Below are 16,463 nucleotides of genomic sequence, written 5' to 3'. Positions count from 1 at the left end.
CTGGGCAGGGGCCCTGTTGACCAGTGGGCGTGCCCCTGAGAGGGTGGCACAGGGCCAGGGGGAGGGGGCTGGCCTCATCCGCAGACCCCACTGATGTCACCCCCATTTCCGCCTGTGCACGGGTGGGCTGGGGGCCCGGGGACGTCAGCTGGGAGGGGACCCCTCCTCTGGCCAGGTCTGCACCCCATCTTCCCGGCTGCATGCTGGGCCCTCCAGGGGAAAATACCGGAAAGGCTCCTCGCAGGACAGAGGGATTCGGATCCTGCTCCTGCCCCACGCCCTGTCGCTCAGTCCAGGAGCCCCCAACCACGTCCAGCGGCAGAACAAGGTCCCCTGGACCGCTGGGGTGCCCTTGGGACCCGGGATGGGAGAAGGGTCCAGGACAGGTGCTGTTCCCACCCCACTGCCGTCCGAGGCCTGCAGGGGGCAGAAGACGCATTCCGTGGGAGGGCACCGTGGCGGCCTGGGTCTGAGCCAGCCGGGGGCGGGTTCCACGGCTGCCCCAGGCAGAGCCAGGTGTGGGCGTGGCTGGGTGGGGCACCGCGGGCTCCCAGCTCCCCCTGAGCAGCCACCACCCCTTCTGCCCTCATCCACCCTCCCGCAACTTCTTGGGACTGAAAAAAAAAAAATGGTTTTATTTCTTAAAGACAAAAGCTCTCGCGTTTTAATACACAAAGTAGTGAGGTCCTTGGCGCCTCCGGGCCCAGCCACTCCACGGGGGGGCGGCACCCTCCAGGGGCCGTGGATGGGGCGCCGGGGCCACAGCAGCCTCTGGGGCTCAGGAGTCCGTCGGGAGGGAGAGGCCGGGTGAGAATCCCTTCCGTGCACCTGCTCTCTCCTCCACTGTGGGCGGGGCTGGCCCTCAGTTCACGGTGGGCACCTGGCTGTGGTGGAGACTGAATTCCTTGGCCTTGAGACGGAGGCTGGCGATGCTGTTGGCCATGTTGACCCCTGGGGTGGCGGGGCCCGAACCCCCAGGGCTGTAGGGGGTCACGGAGCTGGGGGCGACAGGAACACAAGGACACACGGGTGAGGCTGGCCCGCGGCTGCCGCTGACTGCCAGTGCCTGTTGGTTCTGGACTCCGGCCGCTTGCCCTCCTGCCCCCGCCCCTCCCCCCAAGCTTGCTCTCCTGGGGGGCTCTGTCTGGGGGCGGGGCAGCCAGATCGGGAGGAGCTGGCCTGTCCACCTGCTGCTGAGAGCAGTGTCGGGCGGTTCCCGAGGACTGGCCCTGGGCCTCCCCGGCCGGGCGGGCAGGGTGCAGCACACACCGCACTGGGGTGCTTCCGGGTCCCTCCCCTGCAGGGGGCGAGGGCCAGGGTCCCACAGCCGCCCGCTTCCATCCCTGCCTCCCACGGGACCCTGGATCCAGAGCGGCCGCCCACACAGGCGAGGAGCAGCTGATGCCCCCTGGAGTTCTGGGGTCCAGTGTGTCCCCCCAGCTCCCTGGCATCTCCCCCTGCCTTCCAGCCCCAGGCGTGGCTCACGGCTCAGGGCTGCCATTTCTTCCTCCCTCCCAGACTCAGTCTCTCGTCTGGAGCTTGACACAGGTGCCCCGGGCGCACACGGGGGCTCACGTGCACACACACACACACACACGCTCCTGTGTGCCACGTCGACAAGACACATGAACATGCATGCACACTCCGACGACACCCACTTGCACAGGTCACGAACACACACTCTCGGCGCACGCGCACACACACACACCCATTCCCCACCCCTCTCTGGACCCCAGACCCAGGCCCCCTGGGCCCCTCCCCAGCCGTGGGGCTCCCGCTCTCACCTGTAGGGGGATGAGGCCGTCCAGGAGAGATAATCGGGGCTCAGGGCTGTGGGCCGGGGGGCCACCGGCTGCTCCATGGCGGCCTCCTGGCTGTAGGACTTGAGCAGCGAGGCGGAGCGGTTGGCCAGCATGGCCCGCTCGTTCCGGCGGAACTTGGCACGGCGGTTCTGAAACCAGACCTGGGGCACGAGGGTGGTGGGAGGGTGCGCGGGGGGCGGCAGAGGGGACGCCCAGCCCTCGCAGGCCGGGGGTGTGCACCTGCCCCACCACAGCCCCGGGCGAGCAGCACCCCTGGGAACCTCGGTTTTCTAATCTGTAAAACGGGGGCAGCCCAGGGGCCGGTGCGGGTCTCAGCTCTCTGCTCCTGACCCAGCTTGCTGCTAATGCGCCTGGGAAAGCAGCGGAGGAGGGCCCAAGGACTGGGGCCCTGCACCCGCGTGGGAGACCTGGATGGAGCTCCAGGCTCCCGCCTTCTGCCTGGCCCAGCCCTGGGCATTGCAGCCCTCTGGGGGAGTGAACCAGCAGGTGGAAGACTCTTTCCCCCTCTCTCTAACTCGGCCTGGCGCAGAGGGCGTGGTGGAGGCAGGGTGGACGGCCGGCCGGAGTAAAGGGTGAGGGCCATCAGCCCCGGCCTGGGGCTTTAATGAGTGGTGGGACAGACGCTGGTGCTGGGGACTTGAAAACCGGTTTCATTCCCGAAAATCCTCTGAGCCAGGCACTCCTCTAAGCGCGCTGCCAAAAACATGTCGCCTTCCGTGACCGTAAGACCCCCCCCCGCCCCGAAACAGACCCCCGTGACCCTCATCCTACAAGGGGGAGTCCCAGGAACAGAGAGGCTAAGGAACCCACCCAGGTGGCACAGCCAGCAAGGGGCGGAGCTCCGACCTGAGGCTCTGCCCTGGCAGCCCCGACGGGCAGGTGCGGCCCCGCGACCCCGCGCTCACCTGCACGCGCGCCTCGCTGAGGTTGACGCGCCGCGCCAGCTCCTCGCGCACGAAGGCGTCGGGGTAGTGCGTGCGCTCAAACACGCGCTCCAGCGCCTGCAGCTGGCTGCTGTTGAACGTGGTGCGGTTCCGCCGCTGCTTCTTCCGCTTGGCCGCGCCGCCGCGCCCGGGGCTGGGACACTCGCCTGCGGAGGGGCGGGGGCGGGCGGTCAGCAGGTACCTGCGGAGCCCAGGCCTGGCCGGGTCGCCCAGCGCCGGTGCTGGGGGACGGGGGCAGGGGCTCCATCCCGCGGTGAGTTTGCAGTGCGCCTGCGTCCCCTGTACCGGGCGGGGGAGGGGGAGGCGCCGACCCAGGGTCAGGAGCAGGATCTGGTTACTCCCCACTCTCGCCCCTCCCTCACTTCTTCACCTCCTATGTGCCCAGCTAGACCCCGGGGGCGGGGCATGACTGACAAGCCCCCAGGCCCTCCCCCGTGGTGCCCAAAGGTGGAGACTGGGACAGGGTGCCACAGGGCCACGCTTCCTCGGAGACAATGCCTCACGGAGGGGAGGGCCAAGCGGGCAGCTGCATGTCCCCAGCACCTGTCCCCAGCACCTGAGTGTCCCCAGCACCTGGCCAGGCTCTGGGGCCCGGCACGGCCGCCTGGCGTCACCGTCTGTTGTTGGATGGTAATAAGAAAAGAGGAACACCAACGAGCCCCTCCCATGGAGGGGCCAAGGTTCCGAGGGCCCAAGGTGAGGACAGACAGAGAGGGGGAGGCGGGCAGGGGTGGGTGCCGGCGGGGGCTGGCGGAGGCTCAGAGCCCGCCTGTGGCACAGAGGAAGCAGCCCTGGACACACAGCGGTCAGCACCTTCCCAATAATGGTCACCTTCTGGGCCCGTCCTGTCCCTTGCGGGGGTGGGGGTGGGGAACCGAGTGAGAAGTGTTCAGCTACGATTCCCACATTAAAATATCAGCCAGGGGTGAAACTGCTGACCTTCACCCCCGCTCCGGGATTCAGTTCGTCGCCCCCTCCTCCAGGGAGCCCTCCCTGATCACCCGAGTCCACAGTGAGCCCCCCTCCCTCTGAAAGCTCACCCAGCACTGGGAACCCATGCCACCCAGCCTAGCGCCACCTCACCTATCTGGTTCTCTTATAAAAATGTATAGTTTAGGCCGGTGCCGTGGCTCACTAGGCTAATCCTCCGCCTGTGGCGCCGGCACCCCAGGTTCTAGTCTCGGTTGGGGCACCGGTTCTGTCCCGGTTGCTCCACATCTCTCTGCTGTGGCCCGGGAGTGCAGTGGAGGATGGCCCAGGTCCTTGGGCCCTGCACCCCATGGGAGACCAGGAGAAGCACCTGGCTCCTGGCTTCGGATTGGCGCAGCACGCCGGCCACAACGCGCTGGCTGTAGCGGCCACTTGGGGGGTGAACCAACGGAAAAAAGAAGACCTTTCTCTCTGTCTCTCTCACTAACTCTGCCTGCCAAGAAAAAAAATGTATAGTTTAATAAGAAAGTAAAATCACTGTCACAGTAACAGCTTCAAACCCCGAAGGGTACAGAGGGAGACGCAGAGTTCCCAGCCCCCCGCCCCATGGTCTCCAAGATTACAATATAAAATCAGGAGCCGGTGCTGTGGCACAGCAGGTAAAACCGCCATCTGCAGCGCCAGCATCCATGTGGGCGCCGGTTCGAGTCCCGGCTGCTCCACTTCCAGTCCAGCTCTCTGCTGTGCCCGGGAAGGCAGTGGAGGACGGCCCAAGTACACCCTGCACCCATGTGAGAGACCCGGAAGAAGCTCCTGGCTTTGGCCTGGCCCAGGCCCTGCTGTTATGGCCATTTGGGGAGTGAACCGGCAGATGGAAGACCTCTCTCTCTCCCTCTCTCTCTCTCTGATTCTGACTTTCAAACAAATAAATGAAAAAATCTTAAAAAACTCTAATTCAAAAACTTTTAAAAAAGGTTTATTTATTTGGAAGTCAAGAGTTACACACAGAGAGAGAGGAGGGGGGGGAGGGAGAGAGAGAGAGAGAGAGAGAGAGAGAGAGGTCTTCCATCCACTGGTTCACTCCCCAGATGGCTGCAACGGCCGGCGCTGCGCTGATCCGATGGCAGGAGCCAGGTGCTTCTCCCATGGGGTGCAGGGCCCAAGCACTCGGGCCATCCTCCACTGCACTCCCGGGCCACAGCAGAGAGCTGGACTGGAAGAGGAGCAACCCGGATTCGAACCAGCGTCCATATGGGATGGCAGCACTGCAGGCGGTGGCTTACCTGCTATGCCCCAGCGCTGGCCCCTCTTATTCAAAAACTTAACAAGCATGAGACCATGCTGCACACACTGGTGCCTCAACTCGCCTGTGCTTTTATTATCATTATTTACTGAGAGGGAGGGAGGGAGGGAGGGAGAGAGGGAGGGAGAGAGAGAGAGAGAGAGAACGAGCGCCCAGTCACTGGTTCACTCCCCAAACGTCAGTGCCAGCCTGCCTGGGGCGGAAGCCAGGTCTCCCACGTGGGCGGCAGGAACACGGCCACTGCCTCGCGGGGTGTGCACCGGCCGGGAGCTGGGTCAGAGCCGGGCATCCTGGTGCCTGGGGGGACCCCGCCCGCTCCTTCCCCGCACCTGCAGGAACCATTCTTAGAATTAGCTGTTGGTTTTCGCAGTCACGCGTGTTCCCGCTCCCTCTGCTGCGGAGAGTGCCGCCCCCACCCGCCCCACACGCACGCCCACGCAATCGCCACCGCCTTGGCTCCCCGCCCCCGCCGGTGCGCTGCGCTCCCCACGAGCACTCCCACGCCCTCCCCACGCCCACGCCCTCACTGCCTCCTCAGCTCCCCGCCCCCGCCCCTGCGCTCCCAGTGCGCCAGCCCCGTCCGGGCCCGGGGCGCGTTCCCGGCCTTCAAAACTGAGGCCGCAGGAAGCTTTTGGCCGCGCGTGTCCGGCACAGACCCCTAGAAGCCGAGCTCCAGGGCCCCGCAGGCTCGTGCCGCCCTGCGTTCCCACGCGCACGCACACGCACACGCACACGCACGCGCGGGCGCCTTGGCGCCCTGCCCCCGCCCTGCGTCCCCATGCGCTGTCGGCCCACAGAGCGCATGGCGGGGCTTGCGGCTCCTGTTTTTGTCCCACGGCCACTGTGTCCCCGTGTGCTCTGCGCACAGCCGGCCGTGTGGTCACTGTCCGGTTTCTGCGGTTCTAGCACACTCCATGCTGCCGCAGGGCCCTGCCCTTGAACTGACAGCCGCAGGTTAGCAGAGCTCAGGGGCTCTGGAGGCCCCGACTGGCGGGAGCTTAGGTTACATCGGTCCGAGGAGCAGGGCCTGGCCTGGGGGCGAAGAAGCCGGGTCCCACCCCGTGTAGCTGGGCTTCCTCCACGGCTCCAGCTCCACCCCCAGCTTCCTGCAGACCCCGGAGGCTGTGGTGATGTTCAAGTAATTGGGTCCCTGCGCGCCGGGGATCAAGCTCCTGGCGTCTCTGGCTACAGCCGGGCCCCATCCCTGCCACTGGAGGCATCTGGGGGGATGAACCAGCGGCTGGGCGCTCTGTCTCTCTCCTGGCGTCTCCGGCTACAGCCGGGCCCCATCCCTGCCACTGGAGGCATCTGGGGGGATGAACCAGCGGCTGGGCGCTCTGTCTCTCTCGGCCTCTCAAAGCTTGCTCCATGGGGCTAGCAAAGGGTCGCGCCTGTGCGGGTGGGGGCTGCCCGCCTGCAGGAACCAGGCAGGGTGCCCTGGTTCAGCGTGACCTTGGGACGACGACCTTGAAGCAGGGTTTGAACCGGTGGCTGTCGGCCAAGGGCACTTTTGCCCCGGGACACGGTTTTGAGTGGGGCGCGGCTGGCGAGGATCTGGCGGCAGGCCCCTCTCCGTGCAGGCGCAGGCCTCCGCCTCCAGGGCTCGCGCGGTCCAGACTGTAGTTCACCTGGCTCAGACACAGCACCGGGAGCCCACGCTCAGTCCGTGTCGCCTCCAGGGAAACACTGGCAAGCATGCATGAGACAGAGCGGGGCGGGGAAGGCGAGGGAGGGGCACAGCCGTCACTCCTCACCCCTTCCCCAGGAGAAGGCCAAGGCGGCTGAGAGCGAGCCATGGGGCCTGGGTACCTCTCTCGCTCTCTCGCTCTCTCGCTCGGCTCCCGCCTCCGCCCCCTTGATGGAGAGAAACTTTAAACCGGAACGCAAGGCCGCGGGTGCTGCAAACCCGGCGGTGAGCCACGGATTGAAGGTAGGCATGGAAGCTTCTGGAACGCCCACCAGCCCAGAGCCTGATCTCCGCCCTCCTCCAGCCGACGCCGTTTGGGCACACGACCAACGCAGGAGGCATTTGCAGCCAAAAAAGGAGATTTTTGGGGGAAGTTTCTGAGCAACTCAGACCTGGGGGGCGTTCAGATAAAATGCACGCGGCAGCCTTCGCTGGCCAAGCGGGCACCGGAAGCAGCCGCTCCGCTCCGGTGCCGGAGACGCCCGCGCGCGGCGTCGTGGGGCCCAAACCTTCATGCAGAGGTGCTGTGGGCCCCTCCCCACGCCGACACCAGCCGGGCTCCACAGCGGGTCCCAAACCGGCTCCCTCCGGGGTCACAGGGCCGCTGGGATGGGACACACCCGACCGAAGCTGGTCATGCCCCCAGCCCCGCACCACCAGGGAAACTGAGGCTGTGTCTCTCCCAAGGCCGTGCGGCTGGGACAGGAACCCACGTCTGTCGCAGCTCAGCAGGCCAAGGCTGGAGCTCACGGGCAGGGCGTCTGCTCCTGTGGTCACCTCGAAGCTAGGCACGGGGACATGAGGGGTCTAGCACATGTCCCAGGCCCTGCCCCCAGAGCCCGGGCTCCGGGAGATGCCGCCGTCTTCTCCCAGGTGCAGAGACGCCCCGGCCTCCATCCCAGCCCACGGACGGGCACCCTGGGAGCTGGGCGAGGCAGCGGCCCCCAGGGGACACCGGGTTGCTGGAGCTGGCGCCAGGGGCAGTCAGTGCTGGCTGAATGGTCACCCCCATATCAGACAGCGCCCGGCAGGGCCTAGGAAGTGAGGGGCACGGGGGTGCAGGGGACGGGAGGAGAAACTCCCAAGGCTGTGTCACATGGTGGGGCAGCCACAGGTGGCGGCACCTGTCTTCAGAGAAGCTGCTGCAGAGGACTGCAAACGCCTCTGACGAAGGGAAGCATGCTTGAGGTGATGGGTATACCAGTTGCCCCATCTGCTCTCGCGCCTGTTGGACGTCCCCCTGGGGGCTAGTGCTGGGCCGCTGCTTGGAACCCCAGCATCCCGCATCAGAGCCCCGGCTCCATCTCGCATGCTCTGCTTCCGATCCAACTCCCTGTTACTGCACCTGGCCCGGCAGCAGAGGGCGCCCCAAGTGCTTGGGCCCTGATGCCCGTGTGGGAGACCCAGATGGAGTTCCGGGCTCCTGGCTTCAGCCTGGGCCAGCCCTGGCTGCTGCAGGCACTTGGGGAGTGACCAGCAGATGGAAGATCCCCCCCCTCTCCCTCTCTCTCTCTCTCTCTCCCTCTCCCTCCCCACTCTCTGTTGCTGTATCTTTTTTTTAATATATATTTTTTATTTTTATTTTTGATAGGCAGAGTGGACAGTGAGAGAGAGAGAAAGAGAGAAAGGTCTTCCTTTTGCCGTTGCTTCACCCTCCAATGGCCGCCGCGGCTGGTGCACTGCGGCCGGCGCACCGCGCTGATCCGATGGCAGGAGCCAGGTGCTTCTCCTGGTCTCCCATGGGGTGCAGGGCCCAAGCACTTGGGCTATCCTCCACTGCACTCCCTGGCCACAGCAGAGAGCTGGCCTGGAAGAGGGGCAACCGGGACAGAATCCGGTGCCCCGACCAGGACTAGAACCCGGTGTGCTGGCGCTGCAAGGTGGAGGATTAGCCTGTTGAGCCGCGGCACCAGCACTGTATCTTTCAATTAAGTGTTTTTTTTTTTTTTTTTTTTTTTTTTTTTTTAAAGAAATGCCCCCCTCGCCCCATAAACAGGACAAGAGTGTTTCAAAAAGTCCACGGGAAGACGGGATTAGGGAGGAGGCACCGAGCCCGCCGTCTAGCTCGCACACCCGCGGCTGAGCGCCCGAGCCGACGGCCGCTCCCGCTCTGCTGCAGCTTCCTGGGGAGGCGGGGAGGGCGGTGCAAGTGACCGGGCTCCCGGCACCCACCAGGGAGACTGGACTGCTTCCTCCGCGCTGGCTGCAGCCCCAGCCCAGCCCCAGCCACCGTGAGCCTCTGGGGGAGTGAGCCCGCAGCGGGGAGCCCTCCTCTCCCTCTCCCTCTCCCTCCCCCTCCCTCTCTCTCCCTCTCTCCCTCTCTGCCTCTCAAATTGAGAAAGGAAGGAAGGGAACTGAAGGGGAGACTGAGTGGGGTGCAGAGCGACTGCAAAGCCCCCTGCAGTCTGTTCATCATATGTGTCTCCCGGGAGAGGTAGAGTTACAGAGAGAGGGACAGAGAGAGAGAGAGAGAGATCTTCCATCCGCTGGTTCACTCCCCAGATGGCTGCAACAGCTGGGGCTGATCTGAAGCCAGGAGCCAGGAGCTTCTTCCAGGTCTCCCACGTGGGTGCAGGGGCCCAAGCACTGGGCCATCTTCTACGGCTTTCCCAGGCCACAGCAGAGAGCTGGATCGGAAGTGGAGCAGCCAGGACTTGAACTGGCACTCATAGGGGATGCCGGCGCCGCAGGCAGAGGATTAACCTACTGTGCCGCCAGGAGCTCTTCAGAGCCCTCGTATGCATGGATTCCGGGTGTCTCTGCACCAAAACAGTCGACCTTTCAGTGCCGTTTTCCCGTGAACTTTCAAAGTCCTCTCGTACAAGTGCTGTGCGTCCATCAGCAATAAAAGCAGATGTTGACGCGGGTCCATGCCCCCTAGCAAGGCGGTCCTGTGCTAGCAGCCCCGCTCAGATCCCCCACTCGGGGCTCAGCCTGCAGGCGGTGACCGTGCAGGGTCCGGCGGCCGTCTGTCCCGAGCCACCTCCTGGAACCGTGGGCGGCCACATCCTCCGTGAGCCCGCACTGGGGCTGCAGGCATTTAGAGAACAAATAAACAGTCCCGAGCTGCGGGCGCCTTCACCGGCCCCTTCCTCTGCCTCTGCCCTCAGGCCGACAGATGCTGGGCCACTCAGCCTGGCTGTGCCCCAGTCTCACAACCACGTACGTTTCCCTGTGATGGAGCGCGAAGCAGGAGCCGCTGCCATCGGAACGGGCCGTTTGGATGTCAGGGCGGGGGCAGGGGAAGAGGCAGTCAGATGGAGGTGGCCTGCAGCGCTCGCTTCTCTAAAACCGAAATTCTATCGTTCCTGATTCCAGTACGATTAAAAATAATAATAATAAGACGGGAGCCAGTTCCCTGCCATTTCTTTATTTCACACATACCATTGAATTGGCTGACGCTGGCGGGCCCGAGACGTTTAAAAACCAAAAGGTCCAGGGCTCCCCCCGCCCCGCGCCCATGGTTTTTCTTACTCCGTGTAATTTAAGGGCCTAAATAGTCTGGAGGGAATTAACTGCAAATTCTTCCTAAGACAAATAAACCCGGCCTCTTCGCCGCGGCCTTTCTCAAGCTGTTGAGAGACGCGCTCTGTTTTTGCTTCAAACAGCCAGTTTGCGTCTGACCCCGGAGCTGCGGCCAGCTCCAAGCCAAATAAATAACTTTTATTAATTAGCATTTATTCTGACCAAGCAAAGCAGCCCCCACCCCCGTGCGAGCCCTGCCAACAGGATCGCAAAAATAAACCCGGGTCCCTGGGACCTTGATGTGGATTTCACAAATTAACACGGGGATGGGCCGGGCGCTCCGAGCTGCGCCGGTGTCCGGAGCAGGAAGTGGATGTGGCGGCGGCCCGTGGAGCCTGCGCCTTCCCCCCACCTTGCAAGGGCCCCCGGGAGGCGGGTCAGGCAGGAACCTGGGAGCCAGAGCGCCCCCGGGCGCCCCTGAGGCAGAATGGGCTGGTGGGGGGCTGGCGGTTAAAGAGGTGGAAGGAGAGAGGGGGTGGAGCGAGGAGAGCAGGAAACAGGGCCCCCCGAAACCCGTGGGTACAGATGCCCGGCTTCCAGCGACTTCCAGACCCAGGGGTGGGGTCCCCTCCCCGCTAGCCCCACCCCCACCCAAGACCTGGCTTCCACCTGATGCCCTGCGTTGATAGCAGCCCCGGACCCTCAGGGCAGAGGGGCTTGAGGCCTCGGCTGCGGTGGGTGCCGGCACCCGCACCCCTGGAGCCCACTGTGGCTCAGGGCCACTCTGGTGGGTGGAGCCAGGGCTGGTGGCCGTGGGTGGTCTCGGGGCAGGCCGGTGACATCCTTGGAGCTAGTGCTCACACGGGGCACGCACCCCTCCTCTCTGCTGCTGTCGGCCTGCGCCTGCCACATTCCTCCCCCTCCCCGGCTCATCAGGTCCCAGCACAGGCGCCACCTCCGCCAGGAAGCCTTCCCAGATCCCCAGGCTGAGGCTCCCAGAGCCCTGTGGGTCCCCAGTACACACGGTTATTGGGTTATTGTCGGTTACTGTCGCACTGCAGGCTCAGTGTGGGGTGTTTGGCCCAGAAACTCAGTATTTCCTGTCTCCTTCGACCCCACTGCAGGGCCTGGCACAGGGCAACGCTCTATAAATGTTTGTTGAATGAATGAGTGAGGAGGCATAGCAGGGGCCCGGCCCCCCACCCTGGAGGACCCTGGGCTCGGGGGACGGCTCATCCCATGCATTCACAGCGGAACCCGAGATACTGACACGTTGGCAGCCGCCGGCCTGGAGAAGCAGAAAAGCCATCCCAGGGCGGGCGGGGCTCCCCCAGGGGGTCCTCGGCCCCCTCTTGTGGTCTCCCCAGGCCGCAGCACCGCATGTGAGGTCTCAGGGTCACAGGCCACCCCAGCCTGGGACGGGGTGCCCCCAGCCCTGCGGCCAGTGACCTCGGTGGCTACGGGGAGGCCTTAGCAGGCTCGGAATGACCCTGGAGCCTGGAGGGGGGCTCCCTCATGTCCCCCAGGGCGCGGCAGGAGGCAGCGCAGTGCACGGCGTCTCCCTGGGGTCTGGCACACAATCCCACGGGACCACGAGACCCCAAGGAGTCCCAGTGGAGCTGCCTTCGGCAGGGAGCACAGCTCCTTCCCGCCTCGGGGCCTTTGCACGTGCCGTCCCCTACCTGGACCACTCTTCCTCCACTTAACGCTTACCCAGCCTTCAGACCCAGCCTGCGAGCCCCCCCCCCACCCCAGAGCCTCCCCCAGCCCCCGGCCAGGGCGGGGTCTCCACGCTGCAGATTCCCAGGTCTGTGCCCCGCACATCTGCAATTTCTCAAAACAGAGAAAGTCCGTGTTCGGCCACCTGCTTCCTGCCTGTTCCATTCAACTTGAAGCTCCAGGAAGGCAGGGCCTGGGGTTGCCGGCCTCGGTTAACTCCCCAGGCGCAGGTGAGAGGTTGGCTTCGCGCATGTTTCTGAGTGGGCAGCTGATGTGTAAACGGAGGAAGGGCGTGTCCCAGGGCAGCGTGGAGAGTCTCAGCTTCCTAGCCAGGCCTCCTCACCCCCACAAGGGCCAGACGACCGTCTCGTGGACCCGACACGCAAAGCACAAGCAACCAGAGAGACAAAGGCAGTGCTGAACACCACGGAGCAAGCAAAAGGCGACCCACAGACGGGGCAGAGACCTGGCTGAAGCCCCTGGCTCCTGGCTTTAACCCGGCCCAGCCTTCTGAGGAGGGAGCCAGCAGATGGAAGACTCTGTCTGTCTGTCTGTCTGCCTCTCTCTCTGTCACTCTGCCTTTCAAATTAATAAATCTTTTTAAAAACTAACAGCAAGCCACGCACACAATGAGCTACCACTTCACAGCCCCTAGGATGGGAGGACGGAAGAGATGGATAATAGCAAGTGCGGGCCAGGGCGCGGGGAGATGGCAGCGCGGTGGCAGTGGATGGTGGTGCAGCCGGCGTGCGAATCCCGCTGCAGGTTAAGCCCGGGGCTGCCGGAGGGCGCTGCAGCCCCAGCGCTGGGCAAACAGGCGGAGAATCGCCTGCACCCAGGACCGACGTGACCACGCCCAGCGACGTCACTCACTGCAGCCATCAAACGTGGCCCACGCAGACCGGCACCTGCTCTGGCTCGGCCGAACCCAGAGAACACCACGCCAGAGACGGGAGCCGGACCCCAAGGGACACACGTCGCAGGGGTATGGAACACCCCCACCGTGGGCCAACCCCACCGTGGGCCAACCCACAGACAGCACAGACGGGCGGCTGCCAGGAGCTGGGACGCGGGGATCGGGGGCTGCAGAGTGACGGCTGGCAGGGGCAGGGTGCTCTGGGGACCGGGAGATGTTCCAAGGTCAGGACTGGGGCAGGCCCTGTGGCACAGTGGCTGAAGCCCTGGTCTGGGACACCGGCATCCCGTGTCGGGGAGCCTAGGATCGAGTCCCACCTCTGCCTCCCACTCCGCTTCCTGCTAACGCGCACCCAGGGAGGCAGCAGACGACGGCTCAGGAGTCCGGGCCCTGCCACCCACAGGGAGACGCGGATGGAGCTCCCGGCCCCTGGCTTCAGCCTGGCCCAGCTGTTGTGGGCATTTGGGGAGCGAACCAGTGACTGGAAGGTTGACCTCTCTCCCTCTCTGCCTTTCAAGTAAATTTAAAAAAAATTAAAAATGAGGATGACAGTTGTACCATCGAATCTACTAGAAAATCACTGGCCCGTACACGTTGAACAGGTGAGCCCTACAGCCTGTGAGTTACAGCTCAACAAAGTTATGTTTTAAAATGCACAGGAGGGCTGGCACTGTGGCACAGGTTCATCCTCTGCCTGCGGCACCAGCATCCCATATGGGTGCCGGTTCAAGTCCCAGCTGCTCCACTTCCGATCCAGCTCTCTGCTGTGGCCTGGGAAAGCAGTGGAAGATGGCCCAAGTGCTTGAGCCCCTGCACCCATGTGGGAGACCCAGAAGAAGCTCCTGGCTCCTGGCTTTGGATCAGCGCAGCTCCAGCCAGCCAGCCATCTGGGGAGTGAACCAGTGGATGGAGGACCTGTCTCTCTGTTTCTCCCTCTTACTGTCTGCAACTTTAACTCTCAAATAAATAAATAAATAATAGAATGCATGGAAAAGGGGAGCTGGCAGAAACACTGGCACAGGCAGAGAATGGCACACAAAGCAGCGCCCTGCATCGCTGATATCTGGGGTGCAGGCGGGCCGGGGTGCAGGCAACTGGGGTGCAGGCGGGGCCCGGCACGGCCAGAGAGGCCCAGAGCCGCTCTGGCAAGGATCTGTGGGAGCCTCCCCGGCCCTGAGGTGTGGTTCTTGGCTCAGAGCATCCCCTCGTGGTGCTGTCGCAAGAAATGGGGACCCCCCGGGCCCAAGAGGGAGCAGGGATCAAGTCCTGTCCTCGAGGCCGGACACAGCTGCTGGCTCTGGGGCCTGGGGCTCCCCAGGGTGGCACTGGTGTGAGGCCCTCTCTCGCCCTCCCAACCAACCAGGCCTCTGGCTTCTGACCCTGGCTGCCTCCCTCAGGGCACCTGCAGCCAGCGGCTCTCCGCTCACACCTGTGGCCGGCCCTGTCTCCTCCCCTGCCCAGACCCCCGAAGAGGGCTGCAGAGTGGCCGCGCCCGGGCAGAGGAAGCGGGCAGCCTTGTGCTCAGAACTTGGTCTCAAGAGGGGTGAGCGCTGTCCCACCTGGTTCTCATCCGAGGCGGATGGCCGAATGCCAGACGTGTTGTAAAGCCCACGTTTCCACGTCGCACTGCTGGGGGCGGAGGCTACCCTCCTTACCCATCTCTAGGCCTGGACGGGGCTCTCCGCTAACCCAGGTGGGGGTTTCTTCCCCACTTAGGAGCTCCTGGGTCTTTCAAAGCCTGCAGCCAGCTGCCAAGGCTGGGTGGGGGCTGGGGGCTGGGGGCCGGGGTCTGGGGGCCGGGCACGGAGCTGGCCGTTTTCAGTAAGTTGGTTTAGTAGCAAAGCAACCTTGGAAGGCGGCTCTCAAAGCCCCTCATTTGGGGACGGGTGCTGTGGTGAATGGGTTAAGCCGCCGCCTGCGAGGCCGGCAACCCTTCCCGCTGCTCCACTCCCGATCCAGCTCCCTGCTAGTGCGTCTGGGAGAGCAGCGGAGGACGGCCCACGTGCTTGGGTCCCTGCACCCACGTGGGAGACCCGGATGGTGTTCCAGGCTCCTGGCATCGGCCTGGCCCAGCCCTGGCTGTTGCAGCCATTTGGGGAGTGAAGTAAGCTCTTTCTTTCTCTTTCAAATAAATAAAATAACCCTTTTTTTAAATGCCCCTCATTTTGCAAGTGGGGAAACTGAGGCACAGAGGGGCAGCAAAGCCACGGGACCCTCAGTTCCACCCTTTGTTTTTCTTTCCCGCTCCCATCTCTGCTCTGGCTCCTGGGAGGGGGCCCTGGTGGGGGGCACAGTAGGCAGCTCCCCACCCCCCAGGCAGCAGGGGCCGTGTCCCCTGAGCACCAGAGAGCCAGAACAGCCCCCCAGGGGTCCCAGGTCTGACCCTCTGCCCATCAGGGCAAGGACAGTGCAGTGCTGCAGCAGGGACCCCCAACCCCGAGGGACACCCGCTCTGGCTCCCTGGTGCACCCTGTTTGGATCGCGCACCCCACTGAGGGCCCTGCGGGACCCTGCACAGCCCTCGCGGCCCTCCAGGCGCGCAGGGAAGTTCACATGTGACTTATCACGGGCCCTGAATCCTGCCCACGGCCTGGCCCGGCGCACTGGGCTCCGAGGGAAGTCGCCTTTCTCCCCAAGCACGTGGAGGTTCCCTGGCCAGCCCACGGCGGGGAGCAGCCAGACACGGCGGTACCCGTCCACCCCGGCTCCCGGAAGCTCAACTTGAGGCCACCGACGGAGTCTGATCCTAGCTCGCAATCTGCTTGGGAGCCCCGGGTCCCCTCTTTAAAAGGGACGTGCTGTCCACAGGCCAGGCGGGACCCCGTGGCGGAGTCGCCCTTGTTGCAAGCCGTCGGGGAGGGAGCAGCACAGAGACCTCAGACTCCTCCGCAGGCGCCTGGATCGGCAGCCGCAGGTGGCTGGAGGCTGCCCTACTGGGCAGCGGCACAGGGAGCTCGCCCGTCACCCTGTGTCCAGTGTCCAGGGGCGCTCGGCTGTCACAGGACTGCGGAGTGTGCGGGAATGTCAGCTTCTCGTTGGCATGGGGCCTGGATTGAGTCCGGGGTTAGGATCAGACTCGGCCAGGCACACCAGGTGTGGTTGCCCAGACTGTGTGCACTGCTCACTCACAGACTACAGTGGGACTGGTGCCCCCTACAGCTAGGCATTGACAACTGTCCAGCCACTGCCCACTTGCCCGGAAGCAGTTACAGGAAGTCCCGCCTTCCCGTGCCAGCTGGGCGGGCCCTGGGAAGCAGTGGCGTCGCCTCAGTTTCCTGTCGATGGCGCCCAGCACGTGCGCAGGTGACGCCGGCGACTGTGACAATGACCTCCTGGTTGCAGGCAGCAGCCGAGTGAGGCCGCCGGGCGAGTTCTGGGCACGCGGAGGCCGACGCTCACCCAACCCCGAAGCTCTCTGCCCCGTTTCCCTCTCCTCCATCACAGCCGTGGTGGCTGCCGGCACCGCTTCGCCCACTGGGGACACCGACCGCTGAGCCACCCGGCCCCCCCTGCCGGGCGCTAGGTCTCTCAGCGTCGCTGGAGGAACGCGGTGGGGCAGCTCTCGCTTCCCCGTCCGCCAGGTGCACGCTCCTGTGGCAGGGACTCGCGGGGCCTCTCTGCCGCCCAGGGCGCAGCACAGGCCGGCCCACCCAGGCACGCAGCGATGGCCGGCGGC

General features: G+C 64.5%; 1 protein-coding gene across 1 annotated transcript in view; it reads right to left on the bottom strand.

Annotated features, from left to right (window-relative positions):
- Positions 1-632: 632 nt before the first annotated feature.
- PRRX2 (paired related homeobox 2) overlaps positions 633-16,463 on the bottom strand; it is a 36,179-nt gene continuing 20,348 nt past the window's right edge. Inside the window, exons 2-4 of the mRNA XM_070066608.2 lie at positions 2,729-2,913; positions 1,785-1,963; positions 633-998 (exon numbers count right to left, since the gene is read on the bottom strand). Of these exons, the coding sequence (XP_069922709.1) occupies positions 863-998; positions 1,785-1,963; positions 2,729-2,913 (500 nt within the window). The 3' untranslated portion in view covers positions 633-862. The remainder of the gene's footprint in view (positions 999-1,784; positions 1,964-2,728; positions 2,914-16,463) is intronic.

The sequence above is a fragment of the Oryctolagus cuniculus genome, chromosome 1 (genome assembly GCF_051225735.1).
Source record: "Oryctolagus cuniculus isolate XC-2025 breed Fujian yellow rabbit chromosome 1, ASM5122573v1, whole genome shotgun sequence".
NCBI lineage: Eukaryota > Metazoa > Chordata > Mammalia > Lagomorpha > Leporidae > Oryctolagus > Oryctolagus cuniculus.
This window is presented reverse-complemented; position numbering and strand designations above follow the sequence as displayed.